This window comes from Leptonychotes weddellii, chromosome 6, assembly GCF_054177405.1.
Source record: "Leptonychotes weddellii isolate Sample4059 chromosome 6, ASM5417740v2, whole genome shotgun sequence".
In the NCBI taxonomy this organism is placed as follows: Eukaryota; Metazoa; Chordata; class Mammalia; order Carnivora; family Phocidae; genus Leptonychotes; species Leptonychotes weddellii.
The window spans coordinates 53,942,696-53,970,015 of record NC_138374.1 but is presented as its reverse complement, the minus strand read 5'-3'; the positions used below and the strand labels follow the sequence as shown (position 1 = coordinate 53,970,015).

The following is a 27,320-nucleotide window of genomic DNA, read 5'->3' as shown; positions in this document are numbered from 1 at the left end:
AAAATAATAACATTGTGTGTCAACTATACTTCAAAAAAAGATACAAACAGATAATATACTTTAGTATCTATCTGTATCTATTTAATTCCTGAGAAACTGCTATGTATTTATTTTTATAAAGTTCATTAATGTGGAAAACAAATCTAGGTATCAATATCTTTGCTCAAAATAAATTTCAGGTAGATAATAGCATCAAAATACAAATATTGTCACAAGATGCATCTAGAAATTATATTCTTAAGGGACATGTTAGAATGATATAATAAATGCTTCAGAAGTTTCTTTTTTGCATACTTTTATTAGAATACATTTTTTACTCTCATAACATCAGCAGGGAAATAATTCAAATGAGGTGAGCCACTAACAACGTTTTGTTAAAATATCAGTAGAAATTCCATTTATCAGTTGTTTTGTTCATAGTTAAATGCATTGTATATGATTTGCCTTGTGATCCTTTATCTTGTTTCTCAAATGCCATCCTATCTTGAATTAGCATTGGCTTTCATTATATTTAACACTAAAATTTCATTTTAATTGTGTTCAGTTATGATTATGTGGGAATACCCAGCAGATAGTGTGGATATCTTCGCTTTGGCAAAAATAGAGTGAAGGAGTATTATAGGCTTCAGACACACCACTCAGAGGTAAGAAAGTCTAATTTTGTCCTCTCCTAGTGCAAAACACTTTAGCAGATATTCATTTTATATTGGTTCCTATTCATCTCTTTCCTATTTGGGGATATACAGCTTCTCTAATTAATTGAGATCTATGTATTTTTCCTACCTTGTGAGGTGTTATTCAATTCATCTAATTTAGAATATCTGCTTAACATAATGAATTACAGTGTAGAGTTGAGGAATAGAAAGAGATGTGTACTAAGAGTCTGGAATCTTGGATTTGTAAGAAGAGTATTTCTCTAACTCGTCATTCTCTTTATTCATGGATAACATGTTTAAGAATTGTGATAGCTAGCAACATCCTGTCCTTTAGGGATATACTGCCTAATAGAGACAGAATTTGTACCAGAGTTCTACAGAACTTAAGCAATACATCTTAAATGGCATAAATGACCTACCACACCATGTCAAGATACTTCTAAAGCCCTAAAGATGTTGGCTGATTGGGACAAGTGAGCTTATATTAGAGTTCTGGATGTTAAAACAGCTAATTAGGGTGCAGCCAGAGTAGTAAATTATATTTGATTACACACAGTAAACTTATGTTCAGGGAAGCAAAACAGGGAAGAAGGGTGAAAAAGAAAGAAAGAAAAAAAGGAAAAAGAAAGTTCAAGTAGATAGAATTAGAAACCTCAATTAATGTAATTTCATTTCATTTTCTCTGCATATGAACTGTACTCTGAAATGTTAGAGAATGAAACTAAATTTAACACTATATATAGATATAGATATCATAAGTCCATGTTGGGTGGAATTGAAAATTTTTTGATGTTTGATCTTCTGACTCCTTAGTAATAAATAGACTAGAAAGAATCATAAAAATTGTTAAAAAAATTTTTTTTGAACTAATTAGGTTGTTCAAAATAGAAAGCAACCAATGTTCTAGCAGATACTTTTCATAATACACATAGACACTGAAAATTGCCTTGCTTATTCATTTGCATTCCACAATAAATTTCAGATACTATTTGCTGTCTAAATTTTTTTTGTTAATCTATCAAATAATATCAGAAGCACAGTCATAGACAATCTCCCCAGATGATCTCTATAATAAGAGTCAGTTTCATAATTCTCAGTTTTTATTCTTGAGAACCTATTTGTTCAGAACAAAAGTAATTCATTTGAAACTACTATCCTATATGAAGTGGAAAAAGCCAGAGAGGGTCATCTATAATTTTTCATTATTCAATGACTTTTTCTTTAATCTTCTTTTAAAATGTAAAAGCTATATGAAAGCGAGACAATACTTTTGCTTTCTTCCATGTGATTTGGATCAAACTAAAAACAACAGTATAATGTAATAAAGCTGCATTATAAAAGTACCTGTAGCAAGGTGAATCTGATGCAATTAAAAAAGATCAATATAAGAAAAAAAACTTCCAAGTGACACAATTTTTTGAACTTTCAAAACTGTGCATTCTACAAGAAACAGAAGCACACTGACAGGAAGTGTTAAATATTTAAAAAGTTATCAGTAAACATAAATCTGTCTAATGCATTGTAGTTTCACTTACTCTACTAGTACTTGGTCTCCCTCATAAAAGTAAATGCAATAGAATTCTAAAATACAGAAAACTGTGGGTGGATTTGTGTTTCAATCATTTATTCATACTGTATTTTGAATTATATTAGGATAGAGGTTGTTTTTAACTGTAAATACTAAATACTAAAAAGATTAATAAAATGATTATAATGCTTAAAGTAGCAAGATACTGAAAATATACATATGTATATGCAAGAAATATTTAAAAATGTTTGTCTCTGTTAGTATTCTTGTATCTTTTCCCCTCTATCTAGAAATATCTAATAATACACTTTAAAGTTGATCATGTTTTAAAAAACAGAGAATAAAAAGAGTACATAATAAGAAGCAGCCCACCAAAGTTTCCCTCAAAGTACATAAGCAAGAAATAATATGGAATAGTCACAAAGTCAAAAAGAAAAGTGCTTTTTTTTTCCAAAGGGAAACAGATATGCATTATGATGGTGAATAATATAAAACCTACAATACTATATCTCAGTTTGAAACATTAAGTGAATTTCTCAATACATTACTAAAGAAATTGACAGATTTTTCAATTAAAGTTGGATGAAAGGTAATTAATAATGTAGCTACTGGAAGGGGAGACGAACCATGAGAGACTATGGACTCTGAAAAACAAACTGAGGGTTCTAGAGGGGAGGGGGATGGGAGGATGGGTTAGCCTGATGATGCATATTAAAGAGGGCACGTTCTTCATGGAGCACTGGGTGTTATATGCAAACAATGAATCATGGAACACTACATCAAAAACTAATGATGTACTGTATGGGGATTAACATAACATAATAAAAAAATGGATCTAAAAATAATGTAGCTGCTGCCTAGAAAATTGTAACAGAGACATGAGAAATCTAAAAAAAGTAACTGAGTAATGTATAGAATTGTTGAAACTAATATAATCCTGTATGCTAATTATACTTCAATTAAAAGGTAAAAAATAAAATAAAATTTAAAAATAATTTAAAATTAAGAAACAAAACAGAAAAGAGAACAAACTGTTGGTTGCCCCAGGGAAGAGGGTTGGGGGGATGGGTCAAATAGGTGAAGGGAGTTAAGAGGTACAAACTTCCAGTTATAAAATAAGTAAGTCACAGGAATGAAAAGTACAGCTTAGGGAATATAGTCAATAATATTGTAATAACCTTGTAGGATGACATATGGCAACTATACTTATCGTGCAAGCATTTTGTAAAGTATGTAATTGTTGAATCACTATGGTCTACCCCTGAAATGAATATAATATTGTATGTCAACTATACTTCAATTAAAAATGTTAAAAAAAATAAATAAAACAAACAAAAAAAGAAAGGAAGGAACCCAAGTGTTTAGAAATTTTAGCATTTGTCTCTATAAGGAATATATGCTTTCCACATTTTATATCTTCACTTTAGTATTCTACTATTTGTCTTAGAATTTTACATAGAATGCCAGAATATATTGTTAACACTAAAAACCTAACATAATAGAATTTTGGAAGGTATTGATTTCTGAATAGCAAAAATAAGAAATCTAAGGTTAAGAAAAAAAATACTAACATTGAGTCTTAGAGCCCATGAAAATAATTTGAGTATATATGAAACTCACAAAGGTTAGTATTTTAAATAATTTTAATATATCTTTGAAGCTCAAAAATCTAGAAATAATAAAGCACTAAATAATAATAATAATACCCTAAGAAATAATTAAGCTTCCTTAGAATTAATTTCCCACTACTTGTGTATTAATTATGCAATAAGATTTTTAAATAATAATTTAGGAAAAAGCAATCCAATAACATAAAAATCCAACTTTGTTTTAACGAGTGTTGCATGGCAGAGAGCAATTAGCACAGACTTTCATCATGTCCATTTTTAGAGAACTCACCTGGTTAGCAATCTGCCGAGCAAGGACATCCATCCTTGATCCTGATTCTGATATCATTTTAGCTGCATAGATCACATCAGTTGTATGCTTTAGTGGTCCTTTGCCCCTTAAAGCAAAAGAATACATGTTAGTCGCAGTGGCTTATGCTAAGATACAAATGCACACACACATGAGATTTGCACCCCCGAGTACTGGCCATTCTCTTTACATACTTCAGTTTTGGAGAGGCACCAATTAGACACCAATATTAAATGAAAAATGAAAAACAAAAGAAGTCCCATTGTGTTGAGATTCAGGAAATACTGCCAAGAAGATGAATTCCATTTGATCTTCATTCCCCAGTATTTATAATAGTAGATATTTCAAAGCAAAGGTCTTTTCCTAATTTTAAGAGAAAACATGAGATTTTGGATATTTTATATATATTCAACATTGCATTTTCATCACCAAGTGTACTTTTTATCTTTCTCTTTATAATCCTTTTTAAAGATTTTATTTATTTATTTGAGAGAGAGAGAGAGAAAAAAAAAAAAGCATGAGCAGGGGGAGAGGCAGAGAGAGAGAGAGAAAGGGAGAAGGGAGCAGGGAGCCAGATGCAGGGCTCGATCCCAGGACCTGAGATCATGACCTGAGCCGAAGGCAGACTCTTAATCGACTGAGCCACCCAGGCGCCCCTCTAATCCTTTTTTTAAGTCTTTCAGTTAATTGCATTTTGTTTTTGCCACATTATATCTTCTCCACAATTAATTAATTGTAGTATCATAGTAACACTAAGTATGAATCTGGAGTCACACTACCTTGGACTGTTTCCAAAAACAGACCACTACTTCTTACCATTTTGTATAAGTCAAGCAAGATAAACAGCCACACTGTGCCCCAGTTTCCTTAGTGGTAATAGGAGCACATACCACATGGAGTCATTCTAAGGATTACTTGAGCTAATATCTAACAAGTGCTCAGAACATAGCTTTAAAGTAAATACGTATTCAAAAATATAAGTTGTTATTGTTATGGTTGTTACTTTAAAATAATTTTGGTTCCAAATGCCATGGAATAAAAGTTGGGTTCATTTATGGGTTTTACAAGCTAGGTAAAAAGAAAGAAATGCACTTCTTACACTTTTGGAGTGGGATCACATAAGGAGATATTTTTTCTATCTCTCTTTCCTCAAAAATAAATGATTATCTGAATGAATGGAGCTTCCATATACCCCAAGCTCTCCTTTCCCTATGACCAATTCCTTACCCTCTTCTCTCTGTCAACACACTGTTCTAATTTGGTTTCTGTTCCTTGTTCCTAGCACAAAATGGGACCCTGAAGGAATCACTCACAAAAGTAAATGTTGTGATGCTTTGAAAGGAGCAGAGAGAATCAGGGAGGCTCTAGGGAAGATTAAGCCAGTCAGGGTGAGAAAAGGAAGATTCTGAGAGGCTAAAATACAGTGGAGTTAGGATCGAAGGGGAATGAAAACAATCTCTGTCCCTGTCTTATTTACACCTTGGATGTGTCTTGAGAGTAGATGCCCTCATGTGAAATCTAAATTAGATTTATTGTTAGAGGAAAATCTCTCTTCACTAAGGAGACTGTCCCTGGGTAATAATAAAAGACAGAGAGGATTCATGCAAAGGTAAATGATGAGAGTATTCTTAGAAACCTGGATACCAAAACGCTTATGCCCTATAAGCCCAAATGGTCCTTTTGTTGCATTTTTCTTGTGATGGCTTTCAAATTTATTATAAGCAAGTTTTCCTGAAAAAATGGAACTGCATGTTTAACTCAATGAAAACCTGGCCTCAGTATATATGCTTATCACCATACTTCTCCTCTTTGAATCTGTTGACATAGATTGCTTTGTAATTTTTTAAAAATTGGCATTAATTATGACAATGTTTGAGTTGCTCTTATCAAGTTTACTTAATGCATCAGGCAGAACTAGATGTTATGGGCATGGTTACTTTCAAGAAAGGCAATGTGTTTCATTATTTCCACACATCTCTAGAGAAAGTTAAACTTAAATAAGGCTGTCTAAGATTGAAAGGCAATGTATCAATTTTCCAGGTCTTAAACAATGGCCAAAGGTTGTTTCTGAGTAGAGCAGGGAACACTCTTGTAGCTTAAACAATGGACAACAAGTTACATCCAAGGAATGCAGCTAATGCACACTTCGCTGTCAAAATAATATATTTCCCCATATAAAAACCCTAGACTGATGAAAGGGAAATTACCTTTAGCTTTAAATTCATACGTTGTTATGAGACCACTATCTTAAACACATGTAGAACTTAAAAGTAATACATTATGACAGACCACAATTATTCTCTTCTTCATGTTACTAATTAAATGTATTGCCTGGCAAGCTTCCTACTGAGTGCCAAACCAAATACACATTTTACAAATGATTCCATATTATGCCAAGCTTCCAGAGGAAGCTGCAATTACTGAAATATAATAAATTTTTAACATTCCAGCCTGAAATGTGCTATGTAATGAAGGCTTTTTAAATTGGGAAATGCATTCAAAGGTTGTTTGCTGCCTTCATTTTCATAATGGGTTCTCAGGCTCTCCTGTCAGCAAATCGTGTCTTAAATCATTGATTTGGATCCGACAGAGAAAGATACCCAGAGGAGGATGGGATAAACTTTAGAAATATTTTAAAGAAACTGGAGGCCAGAAATCTCTGAAAAATAGTGGTTGCAATAATAATCTATTTCCTCCAAAAGGAGAGCAGATCTAGCTCCGGAGTAGGGAGTCTGCCATGTAATCATCAAACTATAGGTTAGAAGGTATAATGGGAAAGGTTTCAATAACCCAGCAATGTTGATGCCATGGAAAAATTTTTTAGGCATGTGAAAGGAATACCTTTGAAACTTAATTTATTGGTGCAACAAAAACCTTTCAGCCATTTTGATGCTGCCCCGACCTTGACTCCAATTCCTCCCACATCCCCACTGCATTTCTGGACCTACCACTCCCTTCTTTCTCTTTCGATTAGCACGAAAAAAAAAAAAAACGAGATGATGCAGCTGATCAGTAAAACCTCTATTAAGTAGGGATCTGGTTTAAGAAGAGAAAATATCAAACAGTTTTATAGACTTATTTTGTTATTTCAGAGACAGAGAATATGTATGAAATGATTTGATGTTTTCTGCCACTGTTTAAAAACAAAACAAAAAAACTTTATTATGTATTTTGCACTTTGTAGCCCCTAAATTTTTGATAACATAATATTACGCCATTTTCAAGACCTAAAACTATCCCTTTAATTCTCTTCTCCTTTGGTATTTATATAGAATAAGTCCCATGATGTTGTGGTTCACTTAGTAGATGAATACCATGACAGTATATATTTTGTTCCATAATTGTAACTAACACATTTAGCATCTTCTGTGTGCTAGACATTATTCCATACACAAACTGATTTGATCATTATAATAACATTATGAGTTTAGAATTATTATTACCCTTATCTTGCAGATGAGGAAACTGAAGGATAAAGATGTTAAATATATCTTTTATTAAGTTACACAGGTAGTAACTATTAGAGATGGGATTTGACCTCAGGCAATCTGGCCACAGGATCTGCCTTTAATGACTATCTTATATTTCTTCTAATAAAACACACTAATACAAAATTAAAATATTAATTTTAATTGTTAACTAGGTTTATTGTGATGATAATTTCACTATACAAATATCAAATCAATTTTTAACACCTGAAACTAATATAATGTTATATGTCAATTATACCTCAATAAAATATAATAAAATAAACGTAGGAAAAAATATTATAAACATCTCCTTAGACATTGATGGCAGTTACCATGAATGCAGTAGAGAGCAAAGACAAGGATTAGATCTATGTGCTGGGTGGTTAAGAGGTTCACCAACAGCGATTTCCTCATGCACAATAGCCTCAAGAAACACATCTATCTCCTAGTCCCAACAAAATAAAAATGTGCTACATTACATAGACATTTAAAGTAACTTATAGTTCTGGGATTTCTTTCTTGAGATACTCTTACTTTTCTCTGTTACTCATGTCAGTACCCTTCCTCCCTCTCCTACTTTCCTTGGATTCTTGACACCAAACTCAAACTCAGCCATTACATAAGCCATGCTAGAGGGGAGATTGCATTTGGATGATTATTTATAATACAAGACATAGAACTTTTATCTAAGAATCTTAGCTTTAGACATAGTTATTTTATTTAATTCTAACACTCAAACTTGATGTTACTATTGCAACTCTACTGAGTAAAATGAAATGAATATAGACTCAGTAAATACATTTTGTCTGCATCCCAGTTCTGCTACTTATAAGCTATGTAGCCTTGGGTAAATAACAGTTGGTCTGAACTTATTTTCTCTTCATTAAAATGATTGTGATACTTGCCACATGGTAAGGATTCACAAAATCATGTATTTTTCACAATATTTGGCACATATTAGATGCTCAGCAAATGTTACTTTTTTCTTTTCTTCATCCCTTTATGAATAATGGTATTTTATTAAAAAAATTATGCTTTCCTTTTTTATTTAAAAATTACAGTACATGCCAAACAATATGAACAGACTTGATTCATCTTTCTTATACCTGATGACAATATAACTCTGTATAACCTTGTTCATAATATTCTTTCATAAGGTTATAAAATATATACACTCATAAACTGTGTGTTCATAGTCGTTGTTGTTCAAGGTTGTTCTTTAATTCCTTATAAGGAGTTGATTTACATTTAGTGACACCTTTTTGATAGTATAAACCTCCTAAGATAGGTGATTTAGCTCTACAAGAGTACCATCAGAATTCTCTTACTTGTAATTCTGAAATTAGATACAAAAGGAAAAAAAGTAATTATCATGAAAGCAACCAAAAACGATGAGATAAAGAGAGGTACCAGACTCAAGCAAGGACACCTTGTTTTTCTACTTTTCAAACATGAAATTTTAATTAGGCAACTCTCTACCTCTGGATGTTACTTTCTCTTGTAAAGTGTTATTCTCAAATTTTGAGGACTCTATAATGGAAAATCAGCAAGTGAATAATCTGCTAACAATCATCCTGAGCAATTAGTATCCTAAGAAACCTTTGGGATTCAAGTCAGAAAAAGGGGTTGCCCCATGAAAGAATGAAAATATTGTCTGAGAATTGTATGCATATTTTTTTCATTTCTGTTCCTCTTGTTCCATATTATTCAGAGTGGTCTAACTGCTATAACATCAAAATATCTTCAGGACTTAACCCAATAAAATGTATTCCTATCTCACATCACAGTCAGGGTAGATTATGGGGTGGTGGGCGATACAACACATAGCCATTTAAGAACCAGTCTTCCAGCTACAAGATAACCTGTTCTCTAAGGCTTCACAGCACTGTTCTGGATCTGCTGTATCCACACATCTGACATGAGAAATACATCAGAATCTCATAGGAGATTTTAAGCATCAGGATAAGAATTAGAACATGTCACTCCAACCCATAGTCCAGAATCCAGAAACACAGACTCATATAGCTGCAAAGAAGGCTGGGATATATATTCTATTTGGGCACAGGAAAATAAGAAAACAGGGTTTTATAGCATTTTCTCTGTAAATATTCCCAGGGATGCTAAAATCCTATATTTTGTTTTTAGCAACTAAAGTCTGTGTTCCCTGTGAAGGTATTTTGGATGTTACCAAGCACTTGGGAAAAATTGGGAAAGAACCAAGGCTCTTTACCAATACAGCTGAAATTATGAGACATATACTCTGCCTGGGCAGAACACCCAATTCTATTTTTTGTTTGAAATGATCACATTGTAGATAGTCTATTATTAAAGTTAAAAATTACATAAGTTTTACTTTGTGCATGGTGATGATAGTCTTTAATATTCAATCTTGTATTTGTTTATGAAACAAGGATAGGGCTTATTTTAGAGATCTTTTTGGGGATCAACCTAGGGAAAATACTTTTAGTTATTATTGTTATAATTATTGCTGTTGCTGCTGCTGTAGTAATTGTTGTGTGTATGTATATGGGGTGTGCATATAGGAAGTAGGAACTCCCTTCTTTGAACCTAAAAACTGGTTTTCTAAATATATACATGTGTGTGTGTATGCATTGTTTCATATATATATATGTATATATACATATATATGAGGCATAAATCTTTTTTAGTGTTTTTATTATTTTTGTTTTTTTTATTATGTTCAATTAGCCAACATAAATCTTTTCTGTGTTCTTCAGCCCTCAAATTCCCTAATTTACCCTTTACTTGCTAGCGTTGTATCAAATCTGAAACAGACTATAACATTTAGAGAAGGATTTCATGAAGTAGACTTAAGGGTCCCAAACACTAAATACCTGGAGGAAGAAAAAGTAGAATTAAAATGAAGCATTTCCTTAGCAAAGTTTGTTTTTAACTTGTAGGCAAAGAAGAGGCCAGCTAACCAGACGGTTTCATTTTTGTCTTTAATAACACAGATAGTCAACCTTCTCCAGTTCTTCATAAGTGTGAGGATTTCACTACTTTTTGTATAATTTTATACTGAAAGCATACATAATAAAAAAGTTTTTGTGTGCTTACTAAGTTCCAGAAACTGTTAAAATGCTCAATTTTCTAACTCAATAATCACACCCAGCATTGCGCATCACTCCACAAATTTAAGAGTAGCCATCATATCATGGACACTCCCAGAATTGTGCATATCATAAGTTATGCACAATTCTGCTGCCTACATGTTCCTAGAATCTATTACCTATTCCAAGAATCGATTATCTTGTTCTGTTCTAGAATCTATTATCTTCACCCTATAAATAAGGAAACAGAAGCTTAAAAGCTCAAAGTTCCTTAACTTTTCTTCAAGGTATATGAATATTGGTTGGTCTAAATTTAAAAGCTAGGAGTTTAAGTCATTATTACCTTCAGAGCCAATTAAAAAGAGGTCATGTAGGAGGAAGTATCATCATAGGTTTTCTGTCAGTACTCATCTTGAAGCACAGAAATTCGATGGATGGCTCTGAATTGGTGGAATGTTTCATACATTGTAAGGAAGTACACAAGAACAAGAGATTCCTAGGCATTTTTCTGAGTGGGGTTCTCTTAAAGCATCATATGCTGTCTATCTGACCAGTCCCAAAAGTGATAAAATAAATAACCTCTTCTTTGATTAAATTTCTTTTATCAGCAACTTGACATTTCTCTCTCTCTCTCTCTTTCATTCTATTTGGGACTGAAAGCAGATATATCTAAGGGGGAAAAAAAAAGAAAAGAAAGAAAGTCACAATTGTGTTTTTCTCTCCCAATTGGACTTTTGACTTTCGATTCAGAGAGAGATGTAACCTAGTGGTAAGAGTCCAGGATTGACTACCAGAAGTTTTCTAGAACCAAAAATGAAGACATTAATGTTCATTTGAGAATTCTAAAACTGGTGAAAATTATTGTGTATAGGTAGAGGTTTTTTTCTAGTGACCTGAGCCCCATTTTTGACCAATTAAATAAATTGCTTTAATATCACATCTAAAGATCATAGACATCTGAGAAACATTGCTGCTCTCATCTATTCTTCCAAAGGCAAGGACATTCTGGTGCTAACCTAAAGGGAAAACCAGATTTGGGTGTTGCATGGATGTTGATTTTCACTGCTCCCTCTATCTTCACAACTGCAATCATATCTTGTATCGTTTGGTCTGCTGATCCTCACACAGAGTCCTTGTATTAGTTTCCTATTGCTACTGTAACAAATTGTCCCAAATTGGTGTCTTAGGACATCAGAAATTTATTATTTTACACTTCTGGAGGTCAGAAGTCCAAAATAAGTTACTTTCACGAGGCTAACGTCAAGATGTCAATAGGGCTTGTTCCTTGTAGAGGCTCTGAGGGAGAATCCATTCTCTTGCCTTTTTCAGCCTCTAGCAGCCACCTGCATCCCTTGGCTTGTGCCTTCTTCCTCCATCTTCTAAGCACATAACTATAGTTGCAACTCTGGATCACATTAGTGGCTTTCTCCTTTCTGACTTCCTGCTCCTTCTTGTAAGGACTTCTGTGATTACTTCGTACCCACCCAGATAATACAGGATAATATTCCCACTTCAATATCCCCAATATAATCACATTTATGAAGTCTCTTTTGTGGGGGTGCCTGGGTGGTACACTCAGTTAAGTGTCTGAATCTTGGTCTTGATCTCAGGGTCATGAGATCAAGCCCCACACTAGGCTCCCACAGAGTCTGCTTGAGATTCTCTCTCTCCCTCTTCCTCTGTCCCACCCCCCACACTCTTTCCATCTCTCTCTCTCTAAAGTAAATAAATAAATCTTTTTTTATAAAAAAAAGTCTCTTTTGCCATAGAAGGTGACATTCACAGGTTCATAGGATTCACAGGATTAGGAAATGGACATCTTGGAGAGCCATTACTCAGTTTACCACAGCCCTCATGAATCACTACCAAGTAGTCCGACTTGGTTCCTATGAGGGAGCTACTGGTTTTTCTGGACATAGATCAAATCAGCTGAACAAATTGACAGTGCTCTGGTGGATGCTTCTCCAGCTTGCTAGTTTTTTGTTTTTTGTTTGTTTTGGTTTTTTTCACATGATCTGTATTATTCTAACTTCCAGTAAAAGTGTCAGGTGCTTGGTTCTTAATGGTTTGCTAGCTGTATGTCCCTTTACTTACAATTCATATAAAATAGTGAGGACTGGGGAAATTTGGAAACCTGGAAAAACCAGAGTTTCCTGGAGAGATACTTTATGTGCTTGGTGGTGCTCTCCTCCACACCACCCCCCTTTACACTACACATTAATTTTAGCATGCTTTTCTTTTCTCCCAGGGCTACACAGGACACACAACCACTGAAAGCACATCAGACTCCAGCCTGGGGCAAGAGGACAGAAGGCATCCTTTCTGGTGTAGGTGGGGAAAGTTTCTCAGGTGATTATTACATGTTGTCATTTTTTCTTTGGGACCTACAGGCTTTGAAAACTCTGGAACATGATTTCATAAGACATTGAGGAACTAGAACCACTGCATACCAAAAGGAGTCATTTAAGGAGAACATTACAGTTAAAATCACTTAAGATACCTCTTGCAAAGAATTGGTAATTGAAACTGAAATAAGGGATAAACTTCTCACTGCTGGCTCTCCAGACTCATAAGGGTAGTGAGCATTCACAAGGAAATCCATTTGTATCTTTCCCCGTGCATGGGAAAGTAACCCCTCCGGCATCCTCTCCCCCAAAAAAGACTTTAAGTCGTTGTTCATCAATACCCTCTCAGGACATAATGGGAAATCTGTACTCAGCACCAACATTTGAAAACAGGTCTTTTCTGGCCTTCCACACATTACTTCTCTGAGTGTGCACGTTAATCAAAGCCAGTGCACTGTAAAGACAATCACACTCTCTGACTGTGGGCGTCCCTCTTCTTCCTGCTGGCCTTAGCCTCCGCATTAATCACGTATATGATCTCTTCCAGAGCCTGGGCATTTTTTCCAGCTTCCCCTTAAACCACTGTGATATACTGGCTGCTCCTGCTTTTTGAATAGCAGACCAAATTTTATGGGCTTAGAAAATAATCACTTTCTTTTTTATTATTATTTTATTATGTTATGTTAGTCACCATACATTACATTATTAGTTTTTGATGTAGTGTTCCATGATTCATTGTTTGCGTATAGCACCCAGTGCTCCATGCAGAATGTGCCCTCTTTAACCCATCACTGGGCTAACCCATCCCCCCACCCCGCCTCCCCTCTAGAACTCTCAGTTTGTTTCTCAGACTCCATAGTCTCTCATGGTTCGTCTCCCCCCTCCGATTCCCCCGCTTCATTTTTCCCTTCCTACTATCTTCTTTTTTTTTAACATATAATGTATTATTTGTTTCAGAGATAGAGGTCTGTGATTCAACAGTCCTACACAATTCACAGATGAACATAATATAATTTAGCTTTTATTATATAGCATTTGACCTCCTTGAAGCCTACATACCAACTCACTTCCAACTCTGGTCACAGCCTTATGTTATCCTAAGGTCCAATTGAACAAACACATGGGAGTGAAAGGGTCACTAACTTAGTCAAGACCTACCACAGATTAAATAGACTGGACACAGACGCGGTGCCAGGGTCTGGCTTGCCACCAGCCTCTGGCCTTCCTACTGCTTCTGGCAAAGAGGAAAACTGCCTATCGATCTTTAGCAGGGCCTCCCTCCCTTCCCTAGTCTAGTTGGATATAGCTACAGTTTATTAAATTTTAAGATACTACAAAGCCTACCATTTTCAATTGGCTTATTCAGATCGAGCGTGACTTGATACACACTGTTTTATGCAGGTGGTTTTCATGCTAATGTGCCACTATTGCTGCTTTCCATTGATTTGTATGCTTTATTGAATTTATTTTATTGTACAGTGACCCAAAGCTGATTTCTTTAAAGTAAAGGGTATGGTTTTAAAATATGAATGAAATAATCTGCTCTAGTTTCAGACACACGTTATTTTTTTACTATCCCCCTCTGTCAGGCCTAATACCCAATTATTTATCTAATGCTATGTGAGACAGCATACTTAACGCCTCCTCGGTTAAGAGAATTTAAATCAATACCATTGTAAAACCTCATGATGCAACATCATGCCCAGCTGTGCGATCCACCCTCTTGTCTGTGTGTGCTGGCCTTTGCCCTAAAAATCTCTTGCCTTGGAATAAAATAGACTCATGCCATACTTAGTTATTTAGACCTGCTTTTATATTGGAGGGCTCAGTCTGGAGGGTCACATGTCACTATCAGACTGAACTACATTAAAAGGACCTATAACCCAGTTTCGAATTTTGTGCTTAATGATTTATTTCTTATTAAGCCAAAATTACAATAGAAAGGAATAGAAAAGGAAGTCAGGGCTTAGATTTTCTTTCTTCTTCCTTTTTCCTTTTTTTTGGTAATGTTCTAGACTTGTTTTGTTCTTTGTTAGGCAGGGGTGCCCTGGTGCTGTCTCAGCAGTGCCTTGGGTCAAGGTGTCAGTTTGCATGGGACCACAGATCTCCTCCGCCCTTCTCTATGAGGGGTCTGTTTCATTCAAGGCCTGCCTGTTCTCTTTCTGAAAATAGGCCTCAAAGGTTTCCTGAAATTCTTCTGAAAACTTTAATGATGGCATGCAAGCATATTGAACTTGACTGAGATAGCTGCCTTTCTCTCCTGCCTAGAGCTCCTCCCTAAACCCCCATGTTTTTTTTATTTTTTATTTTTTGAAAATATTGAAAAATGTGAGATACTGGGTCTTCAGTTAAGGGGGGGGGCGTATCTGGGAAGAAAATAATAGGAAACCAGAACATCAACGCCATAGGATAAGATGTTTACTCTGAATAAAATCCAAATTTGTCATTCTCAAGAGGAAGCTCACAGAATTCATTTCTATGGCTTGCAGTCTGGGGCTGAATAAGTTTTTTCCCCAATGGGAAAAAATGACATTTTCCCAGAGGCTAAAGTCATTAAGATTGTGACTGTTCCATGGCTGGGAATTGGAGGTTCTGCTCTGTCTTCTGAGAGTTCAGCTTGGACATCCTTTATAGTTTTGCTTATGCCAGGAGCTGGCATTCTTAAGACATCCCCTCTTTACATTGAACTTTTGGTACTTTGAATAGCAAAACATTCATAGTTTTAGCCAAATACATTGCTTTGGGGCCTTTATTCAGCCTGCTCTGTCAAGCATAGAATGAGATAACACATATTTTACCTTCATCTCCTCTCTCTCTATATATTTACTTATGTTACATGTGTGCTAATAAATTATGCATATTATAAAAGATATATAGAAATAGAAATTATAAAGAGATCAATTAAAGATGAAAAAATCATTTTAAATTTCTTGTTAATGATAATGGCATTAAAAACAATCTCAAGACACAATATACCCTTAAGGAGAAATTTAACATGAGTGTTAGAGAATGTAAATCCATTCTTCAAGCAGTCTTTGTGATAATTAATTTTATTGGCCCAGTTCCTGTCAATTTTTTATTAATTCATCATTGATTTTTAGCTTTGTAATGGAGCTGACCAGTATCTCCTCTTCGGAATAAAGAGAATTGTCAACTCTGGTATCTTGTTCTTTGGAAATATTTCCCTTTTAATTATCCTCAATCCATTTTTTTTTTCTAAAAATTTAAAAACAGATCCAATTTAATGAAGGTTAGCTTAGTTAAAACTAGATAGCGTAATTCATAAATCCAGTTAACTGGGTACACATTAAGTGTGATATGTTGAAAACTATTGAACAAGTGAAGATATCATAATCAATCCTTCTAAGCTGTAGAACTCTCTTGTCTGCAATATGTAGTAAAGGAGAGTATCAGCATCAATCATGTATAAAATAGTCTTAAGAATACAATTCTTAATATTTCTGATAACAAACATAAATAAAATTTCAAATGTTTTCTTTCCACTCTCCAACAGAATAGCTAACAGCTCCACTTTAGAGATTACCATTTAAACACATAGCTCAAATGTTATCTTTTCCAGATAGTCTTTCCAGTTGTCTAAAGCAGGAAATATATATATTTAGTCCCCCTGACATTTCTGCCATCTTATAGTACCTCTCTTGATATTGTCATCCCTTCCTGCCTTAGAGTTATGTATATGCATGTCTTAACTCTTGAACTAAGACTCTAAGCTTACTGGGGAATGGTCCATCGATAATTCATACTTGGGTTTCCCAGAACATCTGGAGGCAGAGAAAGCAGTAGGGAGACAAACCATGGACTTACGTATAGTTCTTTCAAAAATAAATATTTCAAGAGATAAGTTAATCAATTCTCTTATCCCAATTGCAAAGAAAAGAATACAAACCCATGAAGTTTATTTTGTATTCTTGCCTCTATTAGGTATATCAAATAATAGACTGCCAGAAGGCATGAAAGAGAAGAACTATAAATAAGAGTATATTTATTTTAAAGGTTCAAAATAAATGTCAAATTCACAATGGATAATCACCTTTAGCATCTGAAAGGAGGCAATGAATGATTATCCTGAGACACTACTTTATCTAAAATTTTTAAAGATGCACATATGTATCTTCAACATATACTCATGTATAATACATCTTCCTTCTCCTTTTCTAAATTAGTTCTAAATAGAAATTATAAGTGACCATAAGAACATGTTTTTATTGGGGCGCCTGGATGGCTCAGTTGGTTAAGCGACTGCCTTCGGCTCAGGTCATGATCCTGGAGTCCCGGGATCGAGTCCCGCATCGGGCTCCCTGCTCAGTGGGGCGGTCTGCTTCTCCCTCTGACCCTCCCCCATCTCATGCTCTCTCTCTCTCAAATAAATAAATAAATAAATAAAATCTTTAAAAAAAAAAAAAGAACATGTTTTTATTATTCCTAACTTTATTGGGTATAAGAGAAGGAAGCATAATGTAAGTTAAAGAACAACCAAAAACAGTTTATCCCTGTAAGCACAGATGCTATAGTAAAGACAACAAGAATTATTTTTAGGTGCTTTTTAGAGCAGCAAAGAACTAAAGGTGAAAGGTGAATTCAAATTGAAAGCTAGAAACATTACAATTAAGAAAAAAAGTCCAAGGAACAAAAGGACTACTTATTTTTAAAAATAGATGCTATTTCTAGAAACATGGCAAATACTTGAAGGGCTGGGAATTGGAGGTTCTGCTCTGTCTTCTGAGAGTTCAGCTTGGACATCCTTTATAGTTTTGCACACACTCAGCCCCGAGGAGCACCAAAGTGAGATTAATGATTTCATTTTCTTTTCAAAGGTTATGTTCCCGTCATTAAGCCATGCACATAACTAACTATGGGAAGGTGTGCCAGGCCAGACTGAGAGAAGTGCAGAGGTTTCTGCTGGGCCAAGTTGAACAAAAATAAAGGGAAGTCAAATCATGTGCACTGTAGCTTATACTAAGGATTCAGAAGACCATACCCCACTACTAGACAGAAGCCTCCTGCCACAGTCTTGCTCTTGGAATCAAAGTTCCATATCAACCACATGAGAAGAGATTCTTGGTAAGCATGCTCATATATTCCTGCTGCAGTTTTTATTTTAACAATAAACAAGTACATGATATATTGTCTCTGGCAATGGAACTCACCCTTTTCCATGGAATGACACTTCATCTTGGCTAATCTTGTGTTGGATTGAAACACACATTCTGCCTCATCTCTGACCTCAAACAGCCTATTGCTTGGAAATGGATGAAGACCCAGTTTAGAGATCTTAGCCTACCTGGTCACCATGGGTGCCACTCTCAAATCCCTATCAGATATAATCATTTTCTCTCTTGGTTCTACCCCCTCCTCTCTGCTTCCCTCTTGGTCATACCTTCTCTGCGCAATCTCACCTTGTATGTTTTATCTTCTTTTTCTCCCTCTTTTTGTTGTTTTCTCTCTTATTCTTTGCCTCTTCTCTTTTTTTTCTTCTCCCCATTCTGCTGCTAGTTAAAACTGGAGATACTTGTTAGTCTTACTTGTGGATAAAACAGATTACAGACCCTTCGTTTCATAGATGTTTTAATGTTACCCATAACAGTAAGTTTCAGTTGTATGATATTTTACAAACAAAAAACCACTTTCCCACAGATTATTGATTTTGATATGTGTTGAATTTGATATACTAACAAACCTGAAGTATAAGAATGACAGATTATCAGATATATATATATATATGACTGATATATATATATACACCCAGTGAAGTTGAGAGGCAAATAAACATATAAAATAAATAATAAGACAGTTTCAGATGTTAATAATAGCAAGATGAAAACCGAGTAATATCATAAAATACCTGGTTGGGACAGAGAATATTGGTTGAAGGAGAAAATAATTAATGTCTGTACCAAGTTTGGGATTGACAGGAGAAGCCATATAATAACATTAGTTGAATGTGAATAAGAAAAAAAATATAGGTCTTACATCCTAGAGTCCAGCTGGAGTTGTGAAAGTGATCCACAGACTATTTCCAAAGGAACTAATTTCTTCCTTGAAAAAGTACTATAAACCATATATAATGATATTAAAGGATAAAAGTAAGTAAAATGAGACAAGTGAATGAGAAACAGCTAATCAGAGTGGACATGACTCATGATACTTTATAATCACAAATGCCTTTGAACTATACAAGTATAGAAACTGATAGTTGAACAGGAACTTGATGGCCAATTAGCCTAGGTTCTCTCAGCTGTGGAAATAATTTCTCCAACCTCCATGACTAATAGTTCTCTAATTTCTGCTGGCATATTTCCAGACTGGGGACTTGTAACTCCTTGGGATAGGTTTTTGTTTTGTTTTGGTTTGGTTTTTTGTTTTTAGATTGACAGCTTTAACTGCTAGTTATTTCTTTAAATTGAACAAAGATCTCCTGAATTCTTCACAGTGGTTCTAACTCTGTCCTCTGGAGCAACACAGAAAGCATCTCCTGTGAGAATGAAGGGTTAGATTCAGGTATTTGGCATGTTTGTTAAGACGCCATTGTATTTTCTGAAAAATACAGTCTAGAATACTGAGGAAGAAAAAGGACATTTAAAAAATTAACAGAATGAACAAGCCAAGAGGAAGAAGAAAAAAAAGTAGCAACTAATAAGCTTGCTGTATTGATCCAAACAAGGGAGGAAGAAAAGAGATAAGGAGAAAACACCTGATGCTACAGTCAAGATTTGGTCACATGGGAAAGCTCATGTGACCCAGTGTTCTTATGGAAATTCACCTGCTCTACAAAGAGAAGACAACATCAAAGTTTCAGAGCACAAACTGAGCCCTCTCAGGTAATCTCAGCAGCAAACAGCAATTAACAAAGGGGGAAATTTTGAAAGACTTAAGGCCAAGTTTCTGTGAAGAACAAAAGCTGCATAATATAGGCTGTGGAGGTCTGGGTAGCTTCATGGAAGGGTAGTGAGAGGAAAGAGGAGGAGGAAGAGAAACCCTACCATTTGTATTTCAACCTTCAGTTTGAACTAAATTTATTGTAAGATGATATTTGAACTTCAACGCAGAACTAGATATTTTATCATCTAACCATGATTATGAATAAAAATAAGTCAGTTAATAAATGGAAATAGGTGTAAATTAAGCAATTTTGAAATATTCACTATGGTTAATTTACCATCACCTGAAAATATACATATAACTCAGTTCTCTGTAAAAGTCTTATCTCCTTACAGACAACTTTCAGACTGTCATTCTTGTGTGGCACCCATAACATTGCTCCCTCAGATGTTTATTTTAACCACTATCCTTGGATTTTCCTACTACTCCATTTATAACTAGTTTCTGTAAGAACTGATGCTCTTACCAGTAGGAACTAGATGCCAATTTGCTGCCATTTTGGGGGGTGGAGTGAAGAAGCCACTACTCAAAAACACTACTTTAAAATGGGTTAGACTTCAAGTTCCTATAGAAATACATGAATGCAGTTAGTACTTGCATATGATGTTGGAATTTCTTGAGACAAATACTTAATAATCTGGCATAGTTAACTAGTACACACTCCCTTAGATTGATACTTGCCTAAATATCATATAAGTTTGCATAAGAAATGTTCCATATTTGGAGTTGTACTGAGAAAAGTAAGCACATTTGTATAATAAAACATGCCCTCAGCGCAGTTCATACTTATTTTTGGTTTTATACACACATTTATTTCTTTGATAATACACATTGCTTATTTATTAAATTTATTCAAATAATAAATATTTCTTTACACATGATATTTCTCTATACTGCTTTCATGGAATATGCTCCTAGGGGAAGAGAATGTATTAGTTTCAAGAGTTTACTACATTATAGAAACCATTGTATTGAGTGGATCATTGTTCAATAAATAAATAAACCTTTGTCAAAAATTGAGTGACTTACATATGTGATTATAAATTAAAATTACATGTTCTCAATGATCACAAATTTAAAATAATTGGTCCAATATATATACACACATATATACATATATATAAATACAAACACACACACACACCACATCATTAATGTACTTTTAACCGATAATTTCAAATATTTGGGCAATAGGCTTTGATTTCAGAGATCTTTTAATCATTAAAATAAAAAACACTTTTTTATTGAGCAAAATTATTTTAGCAGTTGAGTTTTAGTAAAACAAATAGAGTAAAGTAATGAAATTTAATTTAGGCATCACATTGTAGAGGAATATGACCAAAGTTTTAAATTTACATTTTGGGTTAGCCATGCTTCTAGAACATCTGTTATGCTATTATGACAGGTGTTTATTAATATGGATGTCTAATCAAATCTCTTGGTTGCTAATAGCCTGGCAATTCAACATCTAAATATTATCAAAATCCTTGATCATACGTTGAAAACTGTGGATAATTGATTCAAGGCTGTTTCCCTTGACTAGATTAAAAAATTAAAACCTGTTCTGTGTACTTTCCTTGAGAATCTCAATATTTTTCTGAGATTTCTAAAATGTTTCAGTAATGAGAACTCATAAAGGAATAAAAGCCTTTTATAAGCTAAAATGTGTCTTGATTCAAATTTCTTTGGGCCCTTCATTTTTCAAATACAAATGAAATTATTTTTAATGCCCTGTGCTGGGAGTGAGTTCATAGAGGATGATCAGTAACAAAGTAATACAATTTATATAAATAAATAAATACACACAGACACACACACACACACAGAGAAAGGCTTACAGAAAACCCTTTTGGGTACATGCAAGCTCAGATTTTAGAATTAAATTTGCTTAAAATTATTTAATAAGTTCTGAGTAGTAGGAGTCAACAAGAAGCAATTTGGTAGCCTTCAGCACTTTGGTTGAGTAACTTCAACAGATGGCATTTACATCTTAGACCCTGAACTGGAATTTCTTTTTAAATATATGAGGGCATGACACACATCTCAAGGAAATTTCTGTGGTAATAGTATAAATGGAAATATTTGAAGGTTTGAAACTTAATAATTATAGATTCTGAAAGTTTAGAATTTATTTCCTTCTGGCACAATTTACTTCTATCATTTCTATGAAGATGTTTGCCTTTTTTATCTATAATGGTTGAATATGTGATTTTGGTCCAGTATCAGCACTGTCCAATAGAACTTTCTGCAATAATGGACATGTTCTCTATGCTATCCAATGTGGTAACCTAGAAACATGTGGCTATTGAGCATTTGAAATATATCTTTATAACTATGACCCTGAATTTTTTATTATATTAGTTTCAATATATACAGTCATGTTTGTCTAGAAGCTATTGTCTGGGATGGTGCAGTCTAAATCATGTGATATGACTTCAATTTAATATAATTTGCTCACTGGAGTTTAGAATAATGATAAATTACATAGATACTTGTGTTAGAATTTCTTGATTTTTTTAATCTATCAAAAGGAAAATAATATTAACATCATCTAATAAACTAGTCATCTTTCTAGACATTGTTTGCATGGTAGAAATGAAGCCACAATAGCAATGAACATATTTCATTAGATTGTGAATATATTCACAATTTTTTCCACATAACCTAGATCAGGACAAGCTTTGGCATAAAAGCCAAATTCAGCCTACCACCAGTTTTTGTAAATACAACTTTATTGAAACACAGCCACACTCATCCACTTATGTATTGTCTATGAGTACTTGGGTCCTATAGTAACAAAGCTGAGTAGTAAGGATTGAGACCATGTAGCCTGCAGAGCCTAAAATATTTACTACCTGGCCCTTTCTGGAAAATGTTTGCCAACCCCTGATGTAGATGAATGGTTGTGTAATAAATGTTAGTATAAAGGCTCTCTTATGGAGAGATACACTTTTCTCAGTTCATTCACCATGTATAAGATATAACAGATAATATATATCATGTTAATATGTAATTCATTATACATAATATAATCTATACAATTATATGCAGACATATGCATATATGCATTTACATAATTAAATATTCAACAAATAAAATCCTATCTGTTTTCATCCAATTCTGTAGTAAATTTGATGCATGATAATTTATATCATCTGTTTTCTAATTTAAGTAAAAGGGAGGAGCTAATATGTCTCCAACTGGAATCTTGGTGATCAGAGAGTATTTTAGCTAGAGTGGAATATAAAAGCACATTCCAAGCTCATTTTAAAGATAATGGTCTGAAAATTGTGAGATGTCTAAGGACACCAAAGGTAATAACCAGCTAATCAATATTCAGTTGTTGAAACACATCTATTGAAATATCCACCCAATTAGGTCTATGTACTATGCAGAATTCAGAAACATAGCACCTTAGGAGCTCCAGATACAGTCTGGGAAGGAAAGCTTCTGAGATGTCACTCTGGCTGTTCTATATGACATACACCCTCACCTCAACCCAAATTAGATTCCCATCTTGGTTCTGTAGTATGTATATTCCACACCACCAGCTGATATTAGGATGCAGAGGAGAATGGCATGTACAAAGGAACACTTATGGTCTATCATTTAATGATAGAAACAACAAATGACCTATCTATCCCAGAGGATACACTCTAACTGCTCAATTGAAGCACTTAGAACATAAGCTTTATTTTACTCATAGTAATTTTGAGTTGTTCTGAAGACTTACTCCAAGATAGAAATAATCCCATTGGATTACATTACAATCGTCTAAAAAACAAGTCTAATTTCATTGGGATTTGTTTACAGAATGTCATACAGAGTTAATAGAAATCCTTACATTAAAATTTACTTTCTGACCTCAGTAGAATATGTACTTATTTTTCTGTCTTTATATAAGAAATGTATCATAAGACAGATATGCTTCTTCTCAAAGATAATCTGAAATATTTGTTTGGTATAAGTTTCAAGGTAAAAATATAACATCATTACTTTCACAAGGGACTTTCATTAAAACCACCTTATAGGCTTCTGAAAGATGTCAAAGAAAATAGTTATAATTCCAATTAGTGTATAATGACAGAAACAGGTATTTCAAACTCTGCATTGGAAGGGTCTTTCACCTTTACCAGAGTAATCCTCACTTACCGGATGCTTAAATAAAAATTAATGTCTCAGCTTGGGTCTTTTTATCTCTCTTCTTTCAGTTTAACAGTATAAATATTGGGTTTATAGTAATATATAAATATATCGGGTATACAATTAAAGTGTTCAATACAATCTGAACTATACAGATGCCTGAACCACATTTTCACTTTTCAGCAATGTGTATGGATTTAGACCTTTGACTGGTTTGTGGAATGCAGAGGTACTCAAAAAAGAACCAGTCAGTCATTTCAATTGCATTACTTTGTACAACTCAGAATATTTATAATATGCTTCTCTCACTTTTCTGAACCACTGTTCTTATGCCAATGTGATGTCTTATTTGTCCTCTGGAATCAGTCAGGTGGGGATAAAGATGACAAAAACTAAAACAAAAACAAACTTGTCTCCTTATTTTATTATTCCAAAGTTAGCTGTGACCAGAGCAGCCAAGGGAGAGTTCCAAGTAAAGTTCCGGATAGTAAGGACTATGAGTAGCAAGAATTAAACATTACCTCTGGCATTTCTGATGGAAGAGACAACTAAAGCTCTCCATGAATTCTTCTAATTATCTATATCACCAACGAAAATATTATGGAATTTTATTTGAAAAACAAGAAAGCAAAATCACTGCAGCTCGTGCCATAGCTGTGAAAACTTGGCCAACTGACACCATGACAGTGAGGTGGTAAGTTAGGGCTAATGACTTCCAGTGACTAAAGAAACCTCTGAACATCTTGGGTGTGAATGGGCACATAAATAAGAGACAGTGTGGAGCATCCTAAATATTCATAGTGCCAAACAGAACAATTGTTAACTGACAAGATGCTATGCATCACATCTCTGGTGTGACAACTGAGAAAATGCATTTTGTTTGTGGTGGCAATTCAGAATGACATATTTATAAGTACAGGTATACCTCGAGATATTGCAGGTTTGCTTCCAGACCACGACAACAGAGCGAATATGGCAATAAAGTGAGAAAAACTAATTTTTTTTGTTTCCCAGTGCATATAAAAGTTATGTTACACTATGCTGTAGTCTATTAAATGTGTAATAGCATTATGTCTAAAAAAAGTGTATGTACCTTAAAAAATACTCTATTGCTAGTAAGTGCTAACCATCATCTGAGCTTTCAGCATGGTGTAATCTTTTTGCTGATGGAGGGTCTTTGCCTCAATGTTGATGGCTGCTGACTGATCAGGGTGGTGGTTGCTGAAGGTTGGGATGATTGGCAATTTCTTTTTGTTTTTTTTGTTTGTTTGTTTAAAGAGTGACAGAGAGAGAGTATGATGGGGGGAGGGGCAAAGGGAGAGGGAGAGAGAGAATCTTAAGCAAGTTCCACTCCTAGCATGGAGCCCAACACAGAGCTAGATCCCATGACCCTAAGATCATGACCTGAGCTGAAATCAAGAGTCAGGTGTTTAACCAACTGAGTCACCCAAGGGACCGAGCAATTTCTTAAAATAATGAACTTAGCTGCATCGACTGACTCCTCCTTTCAGGAACAATTTATCTGTAGCAAGCAATGTTGTTTAATAGCATTTTACCCACAGCAGAACTTCTTTCAAAATTGGAGTCAATCATCTCATACCCTGCTGCTGCTTTATAAACTAAGTTTATATAATATTCTAAATACTTCTTGTTATTTCAACCATCTTCACAACATCTTACCAGGAGTAGATTCCATCTCAAGAAACCACTTTTAAACCACTTTCTTTGCTCATCCATTAGAAGCAACTCCTCATCCTTTCAAATTTTATCATTAGACTTCAGCAATTCAGTCCCATCTTCAGAGTCCTCTTCTAATTCTAGTTCTCTTGCTCTTTCCACCACATCTGCAGTTACTTTGTCCACTGAGGTCTTGAATCCCTTCAAAGTCCAAAGTCATCCATAAGTGTTGGAATCAACTTCTCTTCTTTCAAACTCCTTTTTACATTAATATTTTGATTTCTTCATGAATCATGATTATTCTTAATGGCATCTAGAATGGTGAACTCTTTTGAGAAGGTTTTCCTTTTGCTTTGCCCAGATCCATCAGAGGAATCACTATCTATGAAAGCTATAGAATTATAAAATGTAATTCTAGAGATCCCCGAGTGGTAGTTTCGGCAACCCTCCTGAACCCGCACCTCTGCAGGAGGCTGCAGCCAGACCCACGCCAGGACCATGTTTTGCAACCAGTATGATAATGATGTCACTGTTTGGAGCCCTCAGGGCAGGATTCATCAAATTGTGTATGCAAGGGAAGCTGTCAAGCAAGGTTCAGCCACAGTTGGTCTGAAATCAAAAACTCATGCAGTGTTGGTTGCATTGAAGAGAGCATAGTCAGAGCTTGCAGCTCATCAGAAGAAATTCTCCATGTTGACAACCATATTGGTATCTCAATTGCAGGACTTACTGCTGATGCTGGACTGTTATGTAATTTTATGTGCCAAGAGTGTTTGGATTTCAGATTTGTATTTGACAGACCTCTTCCTGTGTCTCGTCTTGTATCTCTAATTGAAAACAAGGCCCAGATACCAACAGAACGATATGCCTGGAGACCATATGGTGTTGGGCTGCTTATTGCTGGTTATGATGATATGGGCCCTCACATTTTCCAAACCTGTCCATCTGCCAACTATTTTGACTATAGAGCCATGTCCATTGGAGCCCATTCTCAGTCAGCTCGTACTTACTTGGAGAGACATATGTCTGGGTTTATGGAGTGCAATTTGAATGAACTGGTTAACATGGTCTTCATGCCTTACGAGAGACACTTCCTGCAGAACAGGACCTAACTACAACGAATGTTTCCATTGGAATTATTGGTAGAGACTTGGAGTTTATGATTTATGATGATGATGATGATGTATCTTCATTCCTGGAAGGTCTTGAAGAAAGACCACAGAGAAAGGCACAGCCTGCTCAACCTGCTGATGAACCTGCAGAAAAGGTTGATGAACTGATGGAACATTAAGTTACAAGCCAGTCTATACGTTTATTATCAAATCTGTAAGAATGCAGGAACATGTACTGATGACAATAATCTACACTTAGGAATCAGTCCAGATGTGTTTTTCCTTAACAACTTGTCTGAAACCATATAATGGTGTGCATTTTTCTTTGAGAGGGTCTATATAATCATTTTCTAGAAAGTATAGGTATCTGTACTGATGTTTTTATATGAGGAACATAGTGTCTTTGTGGTTTTAAAGACAATTGTGAAATAAAATTTTTCACCTGCCTGTGTAAAAAAAAAAAATTGTAATTCTAAAATAATAAGGTTTGAAAGTCAAAAT

General features: G+C 34.7%; 1 protein-coding gene and 1 pseudogene across 2 annotated transcripts in view; one reads left to right on the top strand and one right to left on the bottom strand.

Moving 5' to 3' along the window:
- The window catches only part of CTNNA3 (catenin alpha 3), a 1,573,809-nt gene that overhangs the window by 78,155 nt on the left and 1,468,334 nt on the right, over positions 1–27,320 (bottom strand). For both annotated transcript variants that reach the window (XM_081824173.1, XM_081824174.1), the window contains one exon: positions 4,084–4,189. In XM_081824173.1, coding sequence (XP_081680299.1) covers positions 4,084–4,189 — 106 coding nt within the window. The remainder of the gene's footprint in view (positions 1–4,083; positions 4,190–27,320) is intronic.
- Positions 26,093–27,215, top strand: LOC102738627 (proteasome subunit alpha type-1 pseudogene; annotated as a pseudogene).